The sequence below is a fragment of the Triturus cristatus genome, chromosome 5_2 (genome assembly GCF_964204655.1).
Source record: "Triturus cristatus chromosome 5_2, aTriCri1.1, whole genome shotgun sequence".
Classification (NCBI taxonomy): Eukaryota; Metazoa; Chordata; class Amphibia; order Caudata; family Salamandridae; genus Triturus; species Triturus cristatus.
Window position 1 is genome coordinate 146,646,376 of NC_140588.1, and position 20,825 is coordinate 146,667,200.

At 41.9% G+C, this 20,825-nt stretch overlaps 1 protein-coding gene across 1 annotated transcript in view; it reads right to left on the reverse strand.

The window, feature by feature from the left end:
• Window positions 1-3,317: 3,317 nt before the first annotated feature.
• Window positions 3,318-20,825, reverse strand: part of LOC146822734 (zinc finger BED domain-containing protein 5-like) — a 52,855-nt gene continuing 35,347 nt past the window's right edge. Inside the window, exon 3 of the mRNA XM_085606288.1 lies at window positions 3,318-3,456. Coding sequence (XP_085462414.1) covers window positions 3,318-3,456 — 139 coding nt within the window. The remainder of the gene's footprint in view (window positions 3,457-20,825) is intronic.

The following is a 20,825-nucleotide window of genomic DNA, read 5'->3' on the forward strand; positions in this document are numbered from 1 at the left end:
CTGTGAGCCACACACACTTCCTGGGGAACGCTTACTTCATATCCTTTTCATTCACACAAAAAAAACCAGTGGGTTTAATGACTCCTTCTTTGACTAACTTATTTAGTTCTTTTTCTTGTAGGTTGGTTATGAGAAAGGGAATCAAGCACACTTCGTGGACCACTGGAGTTGCATACTTTCTCAGTTTAATCGTTTGCCAGATATATCTTAATAAACCTAAATGATCCTAGAAAATGTTAAGTAAATCCTTGGATACATGCATTCATCCTCACTTCACAAACGCCCTTTCACCAACAGAACAGGATCCTTAGAGTTGGGGTTGAGTTTAATCCTTGGTTACTTTTGGTGTCTCCAACCAGGTAAATAGGAATCTAGTTCAACTACGTATACCTTACCAACAGTGAATCCAGGGCTTTCAGTGGGCCAACTCTCCCTGGTGCTGAGCACCGGCAGTTTTTTAACGGGGGCCTCGAAACGGGTCTCTATTGGGCTCTGTTTTGTGTACTGGCACAGGCGGTCCGTTTTTTTCCAGACTGCAGTGACAGCAGGCACATCGATGTGCGCTGCTCACAATGCTCACTTCTCACTAGCGTGCGCTGCCCACACTGCTCATTTCTCACTTGTGGAGATGTTACAGCATGACGTCATACCAGGTCAGCATTGTAGGGGAAGGGAAATCCTTTAAAGAGAGTAATTTTCTCTTTTTAAAAATCAGGAGCAGCAACATTGTCGTTGTGTCACCAGGGCTTTAAGTGTAAGCTTTTTCAATATTGTATACAAGCCATCGTTGCAGCTTATTTATCTTATGAAACTAACAACCTTTGAGAAAGCCAATAGTCCTGACTTGTTGTAGGTATGATTTTACTTGTTGCATCATGTATCTGGATGCTCTGACAGAAACATCAAAATACAAGTCGGGTGGCACAGTATGCTAAGCACAGATTTTTAGCTTATGTGTTTTTAGGCCGCGCCCTTAATAACATTGGCCACACCCCTTTGACAGACCCCCTAGTTTTTTCATCCCACTTAAAGCCCTGAGTGAATCTATCCTTGAAGCTAAAGAACATTACTAAAATACTAATGAGAGGTTTGGGGTCTTTGTTGTAACTCTCATAATGATGTCAAGAACCTCCATAGTGTAATAATTTTTTTGGGGGAAAACACCATAGACTCTTTTGTCAATAAGGGTATATGGTGAACATGAGACATCATGCGTTCTCACAATATGGCCATCCAAAGAAATTGCGCTTGTTGGTGTGTGCAAATGTTCACAATCCACTGGTAGTTTGGTAAACAAGTTTATCTAAATCTTCACTTACATTCTCAACTACATTGACCTGTTTAACATTAATGTCTGTTCATACTTGGGTTAAGTGCCCTATTTGCCACAGTTTCTAAATGAAGAAGTTTAAGTAAAAAAGGAATTCTAATTTGCTAAATTTCTCAAATTACCACATCTAAACTATTTTACTTCAGGGTTGCCTTTTGAAGTTTTTAACTTAACTGTTAAAGATTCATGTGTCCTATGAGACCCATCTGTATTCTTGTAACTTATTAAAATACAAATGCGCTGATCACTAGATGTTTTTATTTTATTACAGCAGTAGGCATATGTTCACATGCTTTCACTATATCTACAGCATTTCTTAGATGAAGGTACTTGGTAGTAGCTTCTCTTGTATTCTAGAACTATTAGTGCATCTCACTATTTGCTCATGGATAAGGGAGTCACAAAGATCACCTAATAGTTCAGAAGTGTTGGCCAGACCTCTGAGAACAACCACATAGTTAGTGATGTACTTTGTACACAAGCAACAATTTGCGACATTCCAATACTACATTTATTAATTCTCCAATATGTTCTTTAAGTTTTCTCATAGTAGTATAAAAAACATATTTTTTCTCACCACCCTCATTATCATTACTATGTTCAGGTAAATTATCAAAAGAAATTCCCTCCATGGACCCCTAAGTTATGAAGTAAGACATGCTGCTTGCATAAAGGTGACCATTTTTTGCACTCCAGTGGAAATAAGCTAGGACTCAAAAACACCTCATCCTTTGTTTCCAGGGAATGGGATGTTTGGACATACTAGCAGAAGCTATCTTGTGGGGGAAGAGTAATATAGAAGAAGACAATAACTATCCTAAGTATGATTGAAGAAAAGACTGAAAAGGTTCACTACAAAATGGGGAGGCGGAGATACAATTCCAAAAAGAACATATATTGTACAGTTCGTTAAGGACAACTGGCCAGAGTAGACGTAAATGCTGTATCCTAACCAGTAGAAAGGAAATAAAAATTAATAATTTACTATACTTTAAAGTTCCTCAGAGTTTATCACATTTTGTAACATTTCCTCCCTAAAGAAAAATGTAGAGGAGGGCAGGCAGAGTCACATGAGTCCACACCTTCCTGTCACTGGAAAACGAAAGCGGTGGTAGCTTCCATTTAATCTGGGACTCCGTTCCCCAGCAGAAGCTCGGAAGACAGTAGCACATATGGCTGAGGCAGCTCCAGGCCTATCGAGGAGGTGGTTCCCCAGGACCCCAGAAGACAGTAGCACATGCAGCTGAGACAGTTCCTGTTTAATCCAGGATTCAGTTCCCCAGCAGCTTGAAAGGCAGTAGCACATGCGGCTAAGACAGTTGCAGTCTTCTCAAGGAGGCACTTCTCCAGCAGTGTGGAGAACATGCAGCTGAGGATGCAGCTTCAGTTCTCTGCAGTGCACAGTCACTCTTTGATGGGAAGGGAACCGCATGGAGTCAGCCTGGAGAGAAGAAGGCTCCATCAACTACTACTTTGGTGTGGCAGCCTCCTTGGCAGCAGCACCTCTTTATAAGAAACTTCAGGGCACAGCTCCCCGCCTCCTGTGAGGCCCCTGCAAGTTTTTCAATTAAGCAATGTTCATAAAGACACAGGTTTTTTGTTTAAAGGAACACTGCAGGTGCATGGGTCAGCTTGCTTTGACTTGTCTCCAGGGTCCTGATGACAGGAGGAGGAGGAACAAGCTGAGGCCTGATCCAGCTACAGAGTGTTGTTTCAAAATAAAACACTCTATAGCTGGATGTTTGGATTGTGCATGTCCGAGGAGTGTAGGCCAACTACGATCCCCTCATACAGGCACACTCTATCTTATTTAGCAGACATACTGCACATCCCTCAGGAAGCACAGCTAATCTGCTAAAATGTGCCTGGCAAGTCACACATCAGTACATCCCTGAAGCCAGTGAGGAGCCACACAGAGTAACAGGGGTAGGATCCCCAGCACTATCCCAGTTTCTTATAGGGCTGTGCTTCTAGTCCTATCAAGAAGCTAGAAGAGGGATTGAGGTGAGTCTTCCCATTTTCTAACGTGCCCTTGCTGCTCCTTTTTGGGAATCATGGATTGCTGGTTCCCAGACCCAGCACCAGATTCCTGCTCTGCTGCCGCCATGGAGCCTCCAAGTTGCCAGCTAAGTAAGCAAGGTAAGTTAAAAAAACATGCAATTTCTCTGAGCATGAGTGTTGTTGTGAGTGACTGAGAGTGAATAAGATTGAGTGAAAGTGTGTGTATGTTTGAGAGTGTCCATAAGAGTGAAAGTGAGTGAGAATTTGAATATGCAAGTGTATGAATAAGTGAAAGTGAGAACGATGTAGTCAGTGAAGGAGTGTGAGTGTGCTAGAACGAGTGACTGAAGGTTGTGAGAGGGAGTGGAAGTGAGTCAGAGGTTAGCAATCAATGGTGCAGCATGTGCAGTTGTACCAGGGCCCAGAGTCAGTGAGTATATGTAAGGGAGTTCGTAAGTATAAATGAGTATGTTTTATGAATAACAATAAGTGGGAGTGAGCATGAGTGAGAATGAGTGAGAGAATGTGAGTTTGAGTGAGTGGGAAGAGAGTAAATGTGAGAGGGTGTGAGTATGAGTGAGGCAGATTTTGAAGAAAATGGGTGAACTGCCTGCTATTACCCTCCATCAATTTCAAGCCTCATGTCTCCCAGTGTAGAGACCCCTGTTTTTTTCAGTTTGAAGATGTATTATTGAACATGTAACAAGTGATGAGTTGATATATCATCAAATGCACATTTCTGGCATGTGCTTTTATTCTGTAAATGTATAATAATATGCCTGATAAGCAAAAACATTGTAAAACCCATTCAGTGATAATTTAGTAACCATTTAGCTTAGAAAAGTCATACATCTTATGACGGTTTCCCTCCATAATTCAGCTATTTTATCTATTTCAACCACGTACTTTTAGGCTTCTTAGTTTCAATTTTAGATTCTTCAAAACACATTTAGGACCAGTCCCATTTTAACTATAGTCTCCATTCCAGTTAGACTGTCCAGCCTGTTTACCTTTGGCCCCAAATCCATCCTAGGTATGGAGGTCGCCATCTTAGACCATAGAGGCTGTCATCTTTGACAAAGGAGGCTGCCATATTCCCTCAAATTATGCAAAATATTTAGCATTTCTGCTTTTGTCACAGATGTTGTCTATGGCTATCTTTTTAAGAGCTGTGAAAGTGTCAAGTCATTCAGATATAGACATAAACAAACCCCCCAGTGCATCATCAGTCTGAAACAGGTGCCATTTCAAGGTCATATAACAACCGTAACCCAAATATTAAGGTCTATATTGACGTTATTTTACCCTTTAAATACATCCACTAATGTGTATGATTATGTCAAAACATTCCCCAGGTGACATTCCAAATTCGATTTTAAATCTAAAAGGACTACCACTTGACCATTTAGTTAGGAGAGAAACTTCACCCAGGTCACAGACGCAGATCTAGATGAGTATGACACCAGAATCCTTCTTGACTGAAGAAGTCTCCAGGACAACTCTCTGAGGCTTTGTAAAGCATTTCATTCTTTCATTCTGCTTTTGCGAACTGGTGCCAGGGTTATGCTCTCTCATAGATGCAATCTCCTAGCTCTTGGCCATGTGCTCAGAATAGCTGACAGGATATTCCTGACAACAAACCCTGTTGTCCAGGTATGCACACCACCTCTGAAACTCAGCCTTATTATGTAGTCATTTGCTACACCTAGCATAGCGCTTAGAGATAGCACAGTGATGGATTAAGGGCTATAAATTGTGATGCTATGATCTTTCTCTGTTTTCCCTATGACTGAAAAGTTTAGATGCTTTTTATTATCTTCTGTGATGTTACCAATTTTATAGGCACTAGATCCCAGCATTTCAAAATATCTGTTTTAAAATAAATATGTTGAAAAACATATTCCATTTCTAGTGATCTTAAGTGTTTAAATCATTAATGAACGGTTGTTTGAATTATAACTGTTCCCTGTTAGTAACCCAAAAACATTGACACCATCTCATTTATATATTGGGTGGGGTTTATGGGGCTACAAAAACCTGTCTTTCTCATTCAGAGATGGTGCATTGGACTAGGATCACTTGTGTAACATGTGGGTGTGACAACAAACCCTTTAGAGTTGAGCCAGAGATTCAGTGTATGCAACAGGCCTTACACTCCATTACTTTCAGGGATCAACAGCCACCATTGATCCTTGGTCCACTGCCTCTGTATTCCCATAGACCTGTGGAGAGTGCACATATAATGCCCCACACAGGATAATCTCCAACTGAGGATGGAGCAATGGTAAAACCCGAACCATCTCAGGATGTAAAAAAACTCATTGCCAATGATATATACCAGAAGCACCAGTACTCAAGTTGAAGCTTCATTCACTGTTTTCTTTTTTGTAATTCTTTTTATTGATTTTAACATATATTGCAAGGATGGATAGAGTGCAGTTTAAGGTACGACCCATACAAGGGTAAATACAAGACAAATAGCAGAAAATTGTTACAAAATAAACATTTGGTACAAAACATCCATGGTATAGAGAGCGGTATAGCTTCATTTACTGTTGATCGGTACAGCAAAAGATTCTCCACAAAGCTTCTCCATAAAGCAGTAACCCAGAAAACTAACAATAGTTCATCTAGGCAATAAGCAAGGAGAACAGTGGGGGTGGGAGGAGGGTAGAACCAAAAAAAGTGATAATGGATAAAAACAAAATATTTGTTCCGAAGACCAGAGGTTGGCTTTAGATGGCTGGCTATGCTTTGGCATCTGGTTCAACTGTATCCAAAGTCTCCAGTCCTCTTTACTAACCTGTGGTAGAAACAAATGCTTGTAAACAAATGGGTGGTGAAATGCATACCTGTGTTCTCCTTGCTAATCGTGCTTGACCACTTCAGACCTATAGAAGAGTGCATGTTTGCTCCGCGCTCTGCCCCACTGCTCTGCAGTATCAACAAACACGACGAAACCGGTTTGGGTTCCAATCAAACTGCACTGCCATTTCAGAAACTGACTGTATCAAATCAATTAAGTTCTCCAATGTATCTTAATTTTAACTCCATGCTTACTCCATTACTCTTTCACCATATTTATTTTCTTCCATATTTTCTTCAATTCATTTTATTCATTCCATACCCATGCCAAGCTGTTCGCATAAACGGGAAGGAGACCAAATAATTCCACATGTTCTTCTTTATTTTAAATTGACCCAATGCATTTCAGGAAGTTTCTGAAACGGCAGTGCAGTTTGATTGGAACCCAAACCAGAAACAAATGCTTGCCATGCTCAGCAAGTACTCAGTCTAATTGCATCTGCCTAGCACCATGCCTACTTTATGTTATCATAGAGAGCAAGTGCACAGCAATCTGGAAAGATCAGGAGGAAAAGTGAAAGGGATGTGGGGGAGGGAAGCAAAAACCTAGGCATATATTATTTAAACCACGAAAGGGAGTTTGACTGCAATAGAGTTCCTTAATTAACCTGGATGGAAAGCAGTAGGGTAAGACCTTAGGAGGTGTGTTACAAGGGGGCAGACTTCAAATCTTTTATATAGTGATAAGTGCAAAATGGAATTGGTGAAGTTATTTTGTTAGGAGTCCCCCATGACTTGCTTTTCATCCGCAGGTCCACATATGTGTGTAAGAGGTTTATATTGTGCGAAATGTTAAGCACTGGGGAAATGGGTCTACAAAAGAGAATAGAGCACATCACGGGGAGTCAAATGTGCGGCTCCACAACAGATTGGGGTATTGAGTTTCAGAGAAGTGAGTTGGGACACACTAGGAAAGGGGCTAAAGAGTTGCAGAGAAAGAGCAGGAGCAAGTGTGTGGATTCTCTTGAGTTGGGATAATTACCTGGGAGCCACAATGAAATGATCTTTTTAAAGAGATGTGTTTTCAGCTTCTTCTAGAACTTCTTGAAGTATCCTTGCCCTGGATTGGAGTTCCATACCAATGAGACATAGCCGGAGAAGGATTGACGTCTTGTCTTCTTGAAGTTTCTGACCTCAAATTTGCCTGTAATGCTGATGTTTTTCATAGCTTAAATCATAACTCCTCTGGATTCACAACCATCCCCATCTTTTGTAAGTAAATAACATACTTTGGCATACCAGGTACTTGCTTTCCTTGACCACAGGATGATCCTTTGATAATCCATGTTTAATGGTGGATCAAAGTGCGCATTCACAGCTGATACTTCTGGTGTGTGGTCATATCGTTGCCAATGTTCGGAAAGGTTAGGACTATCTTCTGCATGTCGTGCCTTTTGTAATGAGAAGCAATTTATGGGAAGATGTACTAAAACTATTTAGCGGTCACAAAACCTGGTCAAATTCACAGGTTGTGCGACCGCAACATCAGATTGTACAATTTACTAAACCCCTTTTGCAATTTATTCTTTCCTAATCCAAAATGGCCTTACGACTAATTCCAAGTAACAATTAAAAGGGGGCATGAAAAGGGCATCTCCTTCTAATTGTGAAATTTGGTAGTGGTTTGCAATCACAATTGTGGCCACCACTCAAAGAAGTATTACCAAAATACAAAATGCATTTGAGGGTTAAAACACCAAACATACATAGATTACAGTATTTCCCTTGTTTTAGTTTTTACGTATTGGGTCAACATGTGTTTAATGATAACCAATCGCTACTCAGGGCCACATGGACAAGTAATCCCTCCAATTTATTATATTTCACTTATGGTCTTTATCCCCTTAAATGTTCTTTCGTATAATGTTAAATAGTATAGGGAAATATTTCTTGTTTGCATTTACATTTTCAAATTCCTTAAAAAGTGCTCAGTAACATATCAAATTTCTCAGTATGCTAGGTATAGAGCCCTGCTCTATCATTCAGGTCTTGTGGAAAGCTGTCTGCTAGGGAAATATTATAGACTCTTCTGTAATATGGTGGTAACAGATTACCAAGGGGATGCTATCCCCATTGGACAGCTTCCCCTTTAGAAATCGTGTTGGATGGTCTTTTGATGAGCAGGCAGTGGTATAGGAGACTTCTCCCTGTGAAATATTCTCATACTGGAATTTTTTTTTAAAGTAGCACCATTCCTTTAGGAAACGTGCTGCTTAAGAAGAAATTCCTGTTTGTGAATGCAAACACAGGGATGGTGGTCTGATGTTGATTTATTTTTAATTTACGACATTTCCTAATTTATATTAATTGGGCAGGTCATTCTGCAACCTCTAAAACTGGAGAATCTGCTTCTTGCACAATCAGTACATAGGTCTCCTGAAAAATCAGAGACTAGCTACAAACAGCTAATGCACAAATAGTGACCCACTGTTTGCGGCCTGTCTATTTGCACAACTATTCCACAGTGCCGTAATCTTTCCTTACCACCATCAAACAACTACTGAAGCACTCATATATATGTTCCATCATGGGGCATGGACACCATGGTCACATGAAGTGATTAGGTGGTTTATGCAATGAGCATGGCTTAGTGTAGGCTCCTAAATGTGCTCGCATAACAGCATCACCATTAGCCCACTGTGAGCCACAAAAATGCTTTAGATACCCCTTATTACCAGTATTGTGTATGTGTGTGAGGACTAACAACTGGTTCAACCTTCATGTGTAGTGCAATGCTTACAGAGACACACATACCTTTGACTAATTACAAACTTCCAATGCACACTGGGGCAGTTGGTTCTCTTGAAGAGATGACTAACATTTTGGAGTTAAGCTCAATGTCTTCAGTTGAGGACCCAAATACCTCAAAAACGTGGATAAAAGACGATAAAGAAAAGAAGGTCTTTGATATAAAGGTCAGCAGCATGTTGCCACCTGGATGTTGGTGTCACCTATTTTTCTGGAATATCTTAAAGCTGCACTTGGGACACAGGGAAATGATATCCCTCTCAGCACATATTTAGCCATTATAACCTTAAGGATGTATATACCCTAGGACGTCGCCAGAGACCCAATCTAGTCTGTAGGCATTGTTGATACTTTTATATTTCAATTTTTGGTATTGTTTTCCTGATTCAACTCCTCACCTCTTGCACCTTTTGGAGAAGTGTCCAGTAATGTGAGTAAAGATAGATCTGGAAGTAATGATTCCAGGTTGTGATTAAGAACTTCAGTAAAGAGTTATGTACATAATGTAGTAGGAAATATAGAACATCATTGTTTTTTTTGCTTTGTATAACATATTAGACAACAATGAACTAACTAAAGTTCTGGAACGGAAGGAGGCTGACTTGTTCTTTGAATTACCAATTTCCCTTTTCAGAGGGTGCTGGAGACTGTGCAGTAAGCTGGGATTTTGCAATGCTTTTCAGGAAAATGAGATTGGACTACATATTAAGAATCACCATTTGTATAGGTATTACAGACTTCACAGGACTATGTCCCCCTTCAGCTTTAACTTACCTCCACACTCTACACCGCATGGAATTGTTAACTTTCTAAAATTGGTCCTTAAGAAACTGTAAAATATCTGTTAAGATTGTTAAAATGAGGCTATGCACACAGTAGCAGGTAATAAATATGTTTATTAACATCAGTCCCATATAAAAAAATAAGTGACAGGTAAGGCAAACTGGTAGGACCAGGCCTAGATCCAGGTTACACCCCACAAGGAGCATGGTGACTCTTCCCCAGCCTATACTGGAGCCTGCTTTCCCTCAACAAACCAATGTGGAAAACACACCAAATATTTCACACACTTCACACATTCTCAACACAGACATCACTCATGCAGACAAAAACTGTAAAGCAATCACTACAACACATATTTCAAAAGAGGAACGTAAGGCACTTAATTATCTGAAGTGCAATCCATTGCTACTATAAAACCAGAAGCCCAAGGGGAGGGATAGTTGTTCAACATAAATCAGACTATTATACATTGTACCATCTAATACCTGTATAAATGTATAAAAACCCATCTTTACTTTCCTTATTACAGGCAACTTGTGACACATCTAGTTGCCTGTAATAAAGATATTAGATAGCTGCTCAACTGTAATAAGTTATTACAGTTGAGTTCTGATGCCACAGTGCCTGTTGGCAGAGCCAGCAGCAAGGCTGCATGGCAGGTCACAGAGTATAATTGTAACAGCAGTTTAAAAAGGAGAGGAGAACTGGCTTTCCTTTCTTCTGATATGTTTTTTTCTTAAATGAAAAGTAGAAAGGAGATATTTATGTCAATATTTTTATATTTTCCACACTTTAGGCAATTGCACAAACAATAGAATCTCTCCATGGTCCAAAACAGCATTTTCAAAAATCTGACTTACATAAAACTGATTCAAAAATCTTTTGGCAAAAACTGCCAACCATTTTTTAGTGAGGACAGGTTCTGCTTTTATTTTTCATGCCCCAAAGAGCAAGACTCCAAGTACTGAAGCAGTTTGAAGGATCAGAGATGTGGTGACTAGGTATTATAAGGTATAAAATACCCTCTGCTGTACAATAAAAAGATATAGCAGGTCACCTCAGAGTCTTGTAACCTTACAAAGGAACTCAGCGTTCAGCCTCATTCATCTATATGATTATGGAACTCATTGTTGCATGCAATATCCATACAATGTATGGCAGGGGGATTTTATCCCATATATAATGATTAGACATCTGACAACTGAGTAATGAGTAATGCTACAGACTGTAAGAAATAGCCATGTGACTCATTTATGTGTGGGAGCTCAACCTCAATAATCACCTGAACCCTAATATTTGGACATCCAGTATTTTACCTATTCAGTTTCAGCTCCAAATATCCCATTGATCTTGTGGTAAGAGACTAAACTACTCAACACAAAATCTCACAATTTAGCACAGTTAAATCTGAATAAATATGGAAGCATTAATAAATGAGTTCTAGATCAGAAATAAGGCACTAAAGGGGTTTCTTACAGAATTGTTAATAAATGCGTCACACAGAAAAATATGTGATTCTCCATGAAGGCCCAAATACAGAAATTCAAAATCATGAGGGTAGTAAAAACCTCTAGTTAAGCAAATCCATTCAAAACTCCCAGAAGTCAAACTCATAAAGAGTACTGACAGCATCCCAATAAAAAATCTAAGAACAAATGGACAAAGTCTCGGCAAGCCCTACACCAGGAACAAATTTCTCAAAGAACCCAACAAACTAAAAAGCCCATTAGGAAAAAGACAAATATGAATTGCCCAAAAATCCAACTTTGTCTCAAGATCCAGGAGAGTCAATACATATTTGTCCTAAACTATTCATACATTTAGCAAATTCATCATGGCATTACCATGGTTAAGGTTGCTTGGCAAATCAAAAACAACAATGTAATGCTTTACATCTTTGGCAGTAACCCATTTCTTAACCTAAAAGAAATCTTTCACCTTCTCCCTTAGCAACTGCACTCAGGAGATGTACAACACAAAATGAAACATTTCTACAAAAATGGGACCTAGAATTAGTATGCTTACAGCAGAACTTCCAACAGAAGTCATTGAAAATGATACTTTGGGTACGCGATGGAAACTTCATTACACACTTCCTAATACAGTGGCCCATTCTCACACCTTTGATGTCATTCACTTGGTGTTCCACAGAAACGATGGGAGAAGTGACTTTCTGCGGGATACTGATTGGGAGGAGTAATAAGCAGGAGCATGATGAGCAAAAAAACACCAGTACTGCATTAACATTCAAAAAAATTATGTTTCGTACAAAGATGGGGCTAAATTCTTAACAGTATTAAATGCACTATCGAGTGATTTAGCAAATGTATTTCAAGTTGAAATTTATAAGTTCATAGGTTTCGACTCTATGCATCATTAAAATCATTAATATTCAAAAATAATTTTCACACCTTAATTACACATTTGCACATTTTCTAAAAAGCTGTCACCCATCTGACCCTTACCTTAGAACATTCTAGCACTCACTCAATGGATTAAAAAATATGGACACATCTGGCAGATGGAATTTGACATCTTAAATATGAAGAAACTGCATACTCCAACTATATATACTCCGCCTAAGGTTCACAAAGGTTTGTGTCCCTGTCACTCCCCTGAAGGTCTGCAGTCTTGGGTTGCACCTCAAATCTGGAACCTCTTTGCCAAGACTGTTACAGTTTCAACAAAGACTTTGTTACCAGATAAATGACGTGTAAGTGATAGTGTGCACTTTATAGGCTATAGCAGCATTTCTCTATGGGTTGCCAGCTGATTTCTGGTGGGTTGCGAAAGAGCACCAAATAGAGATGCCTTTACATTTTCTATTTATTTTGTCACATTTTTCTGCTTCAAAGATAGAGGTCAAATATCAGGCTATGACTTCTGACAAATTGCTGCCTATTCTTATATCTTGGAGATTTGTGTACACTTTTCTTTCTCTGATTGCAAAGTGAGAGGAGTTTTTTAAATTAACTATGTGACAGTCTTGCTGGTGTAAAGAGTGTGAAAGGAAAGGGTGTAAGATGTCATTTTATTGTCACACACAAAATTAAATTCAGAATATATGAGCATTCAGGAAAGCAAAATTAAAACCCATTTTTTAAAAATTCTGAGGAATGATGGAAATATAGATTTTAATAGGATCAAAACAGATCAAGACACATTTACTTGGTGATGTGTAAATGATAAATTTTCACTGAAACTCGATTTCCCCACATTATTATTTGTGTGGTACATAGTTTTATCAGTAAGACTGCATGTCTGTGAAACGTTTGTGGCCATTTCAATAGAAAATGTGCTGTCTGTAAATGATAGTGTGCTACCTCACAATGCTTTAGTAATTTATTATTTACCATTGTGAGGTAGCACACTATCAAAGTACCAAAGTACTCTACCAGCTACATACTACACCCTTACCCCACCCCTACTGAATACACCTTTTACTCTTTAACTGAAGATAGGGTTTTTCACAATCCCTATGACTTCAGTGATGCAGTATTGATGTCAGCATCCCCTTGCTGAAATTGTTCCAGCTTCAGTGGTGAAAAGGTGCTGAACTGTGTCCCTAAGTCCAGTTTGAAAACAAACCCTTGCAAGTATTCCCAAGCAAGTCACCAGGTGAACCTTTCAGTATTTTGCTGCAGCAGTTTTTTTACTTCACAAAGCCATTTTATATAGCCCATGTGCTCCCTATATTTTCTCATACATTATCATCCCACTTGTGTATAACTTTCACACATAAATTGAGAACTATGGATGTGGCCGAGCAACCAGAGCTGCCAACTTTGGATCTGTGAAACCAAGTTTGAGCCCCAGCATTGGTTCTGTGCAAATCACTCAGGGCCAGATGTACGACTTGCCAAATAGCGACTCGCAAATTGCATCGCTTTTGCAACTCACAATTTGCGACTCGCTATTTGGCATGTACAACAGTGTCTTGGATAATATTTGCGATTGCCAATGGGGCCTCAAAATGTGAGGCTCATGAATATTAATGAGCCACTCGCATTTTGCGACCCCATTGGAATGGCTGGCCCTCCCAGGGATGGTGGCCTGCTGGGCTCAGCAGACCACCATGTCTGGGACTGCTTTAAAATAAGGCAGTTTTTTTTAATGTAGCCCGTTTTCCTTAAAGGAAAACGGGACGCATTTTTAAAAAAAAAAAGAAAAGTTTTTCTATATGTTTTTAAGGGCAGGCAGTTGTCCCTGGGACCACTGCCTTCCATTAAAAATAATTTTGCAAAGGGAAAGGGTTCTCATGGGGACCCCTTCCCATTTGCGAATACATTACCACCTACTTGAAGTAGGTGGTAATTTGGGAGTGTTTTGTGACTGCAATTGCGGTCACAAAACATTAGTACATGGCTATTTGGAAGTGAATGCCTCTTCCAAATGTCGAGTCGCAAAACAGTATTTTGTGAGTCACAATTTATTTGCGTCTCGCAAAATACTGTTTGTACATGGGCCCATGGTTTTTAGAGTGCACAAACAGGTCTAAGACCCTTTTGTGCCTGCTAAAAACCATCATACATCTGTCCCTTAATCTCCTCTGCTTAGAATAAAATGAATCTGAACTTCTGTAATGTGAACTGGTTCTCATTTAGAGCACTCCTTTGCTTTTAGGGCTGTGCTCATGCTATATAAAATTGCAACAAACAAACAAACACACACACACAAAACATGCACACACACACACGCAGTACCGTCACACAGAGAAGCCAGCCGTATCCACCACCTGATGTAGGTGCCTGATGTAGGTGCCGATAATGGGATGTCGATCCTATTTAAAATGCATACTCTGGTGTTGTAAAGAGGTGCGGAACTACCCTGCAGTGCAAAATCAATGTTTATTGACAATCAGCCTTATGCATCAACCCAAAATTCAGTCGGTAAAATACCGATTCGGTAATAGCTCCCGGTATTAAGTAAAAAATACCCAATCCCAATGCATCAACCCAAAAGCAGAAATCGCTATTTAAGGAATCCTTAAATAGCGATTCTTTAAATAGGGATTCCTTAAATACCGATTCCTTAAATAGCGATTGCATTTAAGGAATCCCAAAGTGAGATTCCTTAAATGCAATGCATCAAAGTTAAAAAATTAGCGATTTCGCTAATAGGGGGAGCAAATTACCATGAAGATGAACTGCATGGTAATTTGCAAAAACTTTGAAAAATGCACTTTTGTGCATTTTTCAAAGTTTCATGTTGCGCACACACATGCCCTTAGAGCATGTGTGTGTGCAACATATGTGCACATATCATTTTCAGGGGTGCAACAGGGTGTCCTTTTGACACCCTGGCACCCTTGAAAGTGCTCCCGCTATTAGTGATTCGGTAATACCGAATCGCTAATACAGACTGGCTTTACATTCATTCCTATGGGCCTCCAAGCCCATAGGAATGAATGGGTAGGTATTCCTTATTACCGATTCGGTATTACCGATTCAGTAATAAGGAATATTAAGGAATCGCTATTTGAATAGCGATTCCTACATGCATAGCCTTTTGCTATTCCTTATTAGCGATTCCTTATTTTTCGCTAATAAGGAATCGCAAATGGCATTGTTGATGCATAGGCCCCAATGTCACTAATGATGCATTTCGGCTTCAAAGAGCCTTTCCGCATTCTCCATTTTCAATAGAAAACATGTATTGGAAAATTTCGTGAACATAGAGAACAGTCTGTAAAAATCCTCAAAGCAACTGACATAGGGGCATATGCATCAACCAAACGAATACCGATTCCTTAATAGCGAAAAATAAGGAATCGCCATTAAGGAATCGGTAATTGGCATGCATCAACAGATTCGGTGAAATTTAGCGATTCCTTAAAAATCGCAAAATTTACCGATTCCTTAATAGCGGGGCACGCAAACGGCCTCACTAGCAAATAGCGAGTTCGGTAATACCGATTTGGCTAATAGCGAGTTCGGTAATACCGAGTTAGCTATTACCGAATCGGTAATAGCGAAATCGCAAATTGCCGCGTCGCTCCGGGAACGTGCAGATGACATCACCAACCAGGAAATACTGCTGCCCCACCCACATAGCCTCGACAGAGGAGCAGACAGGAGCTGGGAAGAAGGACAGGCTGTGCAGAGTGAGGCCACACTGATTCTGCAAATCACATCAGACATCCATCATGTCGCAGGAAGTGCCATCCAGCGCAGAATCTGCACGCAAGCGCAAGAAGAAGTTTTCGGACAGGGAGCTGGAGTACCTCATCGAGGGAGTGTCCAGCAAACACAACCGCCTCTTTGGCAAGCTGTCCCTCAAGGTGCCTGAGACAGAGAAGCGGCGCATCTGGCAGCGCATCCGTGAGAGGGTCAATGCGGTTGGCGTCACTAACCGCAGCATCGACGACCTTAAAAAACGGTGGTATGACCTGCGGAAGCGCGCCAAAGAGAGGATTGCTGAGAGGCTCCGGGAGGCAAGAAGGACTGGAGGCGGCACATCTACTGCACCATCCAACACAGCCCTGGAGGACCTTGTGGAAGGGACGATAGAGCGGGAAGCCGTCGTGGGGGTGACCCAGATGGACACGTCCGGCGCAGCCACAAGTGCCCAAGGTAAGATGCATGCCTGTGCCACACCCAGCATAGCGTAAATCAATACCCATGCCCCCAGCCCAATCTCACTGTGTCTGCAGCTCTGGCACAGACAGCTCCACACATGACACTACTGCATCTTGGGAGTTGTAGTCTAGTCAGCCCAGTGTGCATGTACAGGCGTAAATCCTATGAGCATACACCACATAATTTGTACATGGCTGGAGACTGTTCATTTGTTGGACCACAGAGGGACATTAATGGCTACAACACTATGTAGGTGTAATCATCCCACTAATCATGCACTGTTTCACACACAGATGCATCACCTGGGGACTCTGACGACAGCGACCAGCTGATCATTTCGGAGACACCCGTGGAGTCAGACCAGGAGACAGCGCAGGATGCGCACGCATCGCCAACACCTGCCACCCCACCAGCACCACCTCCACCAGCGCCACAATCAACGGCACCAGCACCAGTGCCACAAGCTAAGGCACCAGCACCTGCGCCACTAGCCAAGGCACCAGCAACAGCGCCACAAGCAACGGCAACAGCAAAACAGCCTGCAGCTAGTACAGCCACAATACCGCAGAGGCACAGGCACCAAGTTGCGCCCCTGCAGGAGATGGTAACACCCCCCCCGCAATTGGCACCCAGGCAGCGCACATCCACACCACCTGCTGCACCACCTGGAGGCTCAAGACACGCACGGCGTCACAGGGCCCGTCGCAGTTCCGTCTCCTCAGCAGACCAGGATGTCCCAACAACCTCTGCAATCGAGGAGAGGATGCTGCGTACACAGAGCCTGCAGGGACGACATGTGGCTAGCATTAGCTGCAATATCGTGCGCCTTGCGAGGGAGATGCGCGCCATGACTGCAGCAGTCACCGACATGGGCTCCGCGGTCAGGGACATGGGCACGGCGGTCAGGGACCAGACCACTGCGGTTGCTGATGGCAATGCTCAGCTCAGGGAGGAGGTACGTGAGCTCACCCGTGCCATCAGGGAGGGCCATGAGTCCCAGAGGAGGAGTAACCGGCAGCTAATGTTGCGTTCCGCCGCCGCTACCAAGGCCATACAACGGCACAGCAACTGCACCGCTGTGTTGGCACGCCGCACAGTCTCCCTGCAGGTGGACCTTGGGCACTTCTGCGGGGATGTGGCTAAGTCACTGGGACACATCACCACTGCTGTGGAACAACTTCAGAGCAGCACATGCAGTGCTGCAGCATTGGGAGGGGATGACACAAGTGAGGCTGCCTCCAGTGTCAGCAGCGTGTCACTGGCAGAGGCCAGCACCAGGCGCCGCAGTTCGCGTGCCTCCACGGGGACAGGCCGTGGTGAGGCATTGGATGCACCTGAGCGGAGGCTTGGTGTACGTGGCAAGCGCCACTAGACAGTTGGACATGCTGCAGGACCATGGTGGGGCAACCATGGCCATCCAATTATTGTGTTTGCACAGGCCTGACTTTAAGGCACCTTTTATTTACATGTATGCAATCGGAGCATGATTTACAATGCTAGTTCTGTTGAACAATTCTCAGTGCTACTGTGCATTAAACAGTTGCACCCAAAACCAACTTGTAATGTCTCATTTTACCCAGGGTCAAAAATGATTTTGCATTATGTATGTCCGCCTCCTATGGCCCTCTGCTGTGTTTGGGATGTGTGCCTGTCGTCGTTGGGCGGGTGGTTGGTCAGCCTGGTGGTCGTCATCCCTGTCCACTCCATGGGTATCCCCCTTCTGGTGGCAATGTTGTGCAGCATTGCACATACAGCAATTATCCGACAGCATGTTTCTGGTTGGTATAGCATGGCGCCGCCAGTCTTGTGGAGGATACGGAAGCGGCTCTTGAGAATCCCAAAAGTCCGCTCTATCACATTCCTCGTGCTGATGTGTGCAGCGTTGTAGCGATGTTCCTGCGGGGTTGCTGGATTTAGGTATGGGGTGAGTATGTATTCCCGCAGGGCGTAAGCACTGTCACCTAGAAGATAGAAGCATAGACTTAGCATTGGTGATGTACATACATGTGTGGTGTTGGTGTGGGGAAGCGTATTTCTACGTACCTAGCAGGAGTCCCTCTCCAAATTCTCCATTGATTAGTCGCCTGTGCATTCCACTGTTGCGGAAGATGTATGAGTCGTGTGTGCTCCCTGGGAATTGTGCCACTAGGTCCGTTATGATGTTGTTGGCATCGCACACAACCTGCACGTTGATCGAGTGGTATGACTTGCGGTTCCGGAATAGGTACTCATTTGCTGACGGAGGACATATGGGGATATGCGTGCAGTCGATGCATCCAATCACATGTGGAAATTGTGCCACCTGGTAGAAAGCCTGTTTGGTGCGGTCCAACTGCTGTGGGGTTGTGGGGAAGCTGATGTGTGTGTGGAGCATTGTCAGCATGGCATCTAGGAATTTCTTGAAGAAGCGTGACAGTGCGCTTTGCGAAACACCTCCGGCCACCGCAATTACCCCCTGGAAACTCCCTGAGGCCAGTAGGTGCAGGCTGCATAGGACCTGAACGTGCGCAGGGATAGCATTTGTCCGGTGTGTCTGGTGCTGCAGTAATGGTTCCAGGTCTGCAATCAGGCGCATGATCATAGCGCGATTGAGGCGATACTTCTGGTACACCTCGTCCTCATTCTGGCCGAGCAAGGTTATGCGCAGTCTGAAAACTCGCTCCTGGACCCTTCTCCTGCGCTGTCCTGCTGCATTGATCCGCATCCTCCTTGCAAGCACGTAGAGGGCAGCCATTTTGTGGGAGCCAACAGGGTCTCCTGGGCCACATTTAAGGGTTTAGTGATTGCCTCAATCATTTGCACATGTTGGAAGAATTTAGCCTCATCTTTTTTTTTTTTTTGTAACTTTACCTCCAGGTTTTGATTCCCCTTATTTAGCTCTTGCAAAATAGCGATTTTTGGGATTTTCGTTATTAGCGAGTTTTGTTGCATTGGGGTGCGATTCGTTATTTGCTATTGGCACTTTCCGGGAGCTAATAGTGATTTCGGTAATTGCTAATTCGGTATATAGCGATTCGGTAAATTAGCATTTTGGGTATTAGCGATTCGGTATGTTCGAGGTTATTTATTTTGCGATTCGTTATTTGCTCGGGTTTTGGGTTGATGCATTGGGATTGGGTATTTTTCACGCAATACCGGGAGCTATTAACGAATCGGTATTTTACCGACTGGATTTTGGCTTGATGCATAAGGGTGATAGTTTATTGTCCAAATAATTCATCATTAGAATAACAAAACAAATGTATAATATATATAAATTACATCAATGAAAATATATATTCAAATTATGCTGATGTGTTATCCAATTAAAGTGATAGTGCAATTAATTTTGAGTGGGATTATTCATATGGCATATATTTCCCATATGTTCAGACACATTGTGAATTGACATGGCACAGAATCAGAATAAGAACAAGCTTTATTCGATCTTTGTCATAAAATCATAAAAGCATACAATTAAAAAACATTTCAATGTCACATATATTTAAAAATTAAGAGGTGAAATTTACGGAGTAATTTACGCAATAAGAAAGGATTCAAGTAAATGTGCTCACAGTCATTTCATTTCAATTACAATGGACAAAGTGCATGGTTCAAATGAAAATAGAATTCTGCATTTCACTATACATTTAAAAAATGATGTGATTGATTTTATAAAATGTTCATTATCTAGAAATTGCAGGGCCAAAAAAACTGGTCTCCATTGTCTCAAGCCCATTTATTTTAAAATAGGTAAAATCCATCCCCTTCTTTGGATTGAGTAAAACTTACAAAATAAAATCACATGAATTGTTTATTGCTGGGCCTGGTCATCACAAACTCTTCTGCTCAGTCTATAGCCCAGTCGTTCATTATTGGGAAGCTTACCAAGTGATGGAAAATATTGACTCTAAAATGCGCTAAAACGAATCTGTCATAGGAACTTAGTGTAATGTCAAAATAGGGCTGCGTCCCAATGGTGGTCAGCATCAACTGATCAGACTGAACCGAGGGTCTGATTGCCTCGACCGCAAACCTATTCTCCTCCAGGTGCGTCATACCGAGCTTTTTAAGGTCTTTTCTGAAGACAGAGCTTATAAAATCAAGATCATTTAAATATTCAAGGTGGCCAAGATCATTGGCAAAATCCATCATACATTTTAACCACGGAATATCTAACACCCTGCACCCTGTCCAACTTAAGGCTGTCTTTTAAAATTTTGTGGTTCAATGTGGTCTGTAGAGAAGTCCAGATCCTGTGCCACAAAAGAAAAGGTTGGCATTTTATCAAATCTGAGATATGAAGGTAACCCTAGCTCGGAGTGGCAAATATAATTTGAAATACTGCCTAGAGCCACCAGGAGGAATTTTAAGAAGGTATTCTCAACCTGCTGGATGGGGTTTGTATCTCGATAACCCAGACTCCAGCGCCGTATATTGCCATACTAACACATTTTGCCTGATAGAAATGTGACATCTCGACAGGTGGCCTTCTTCCCAGTTTCCTGGCGAAAGTGGTTAAAGCAGTCATCAATTTCATA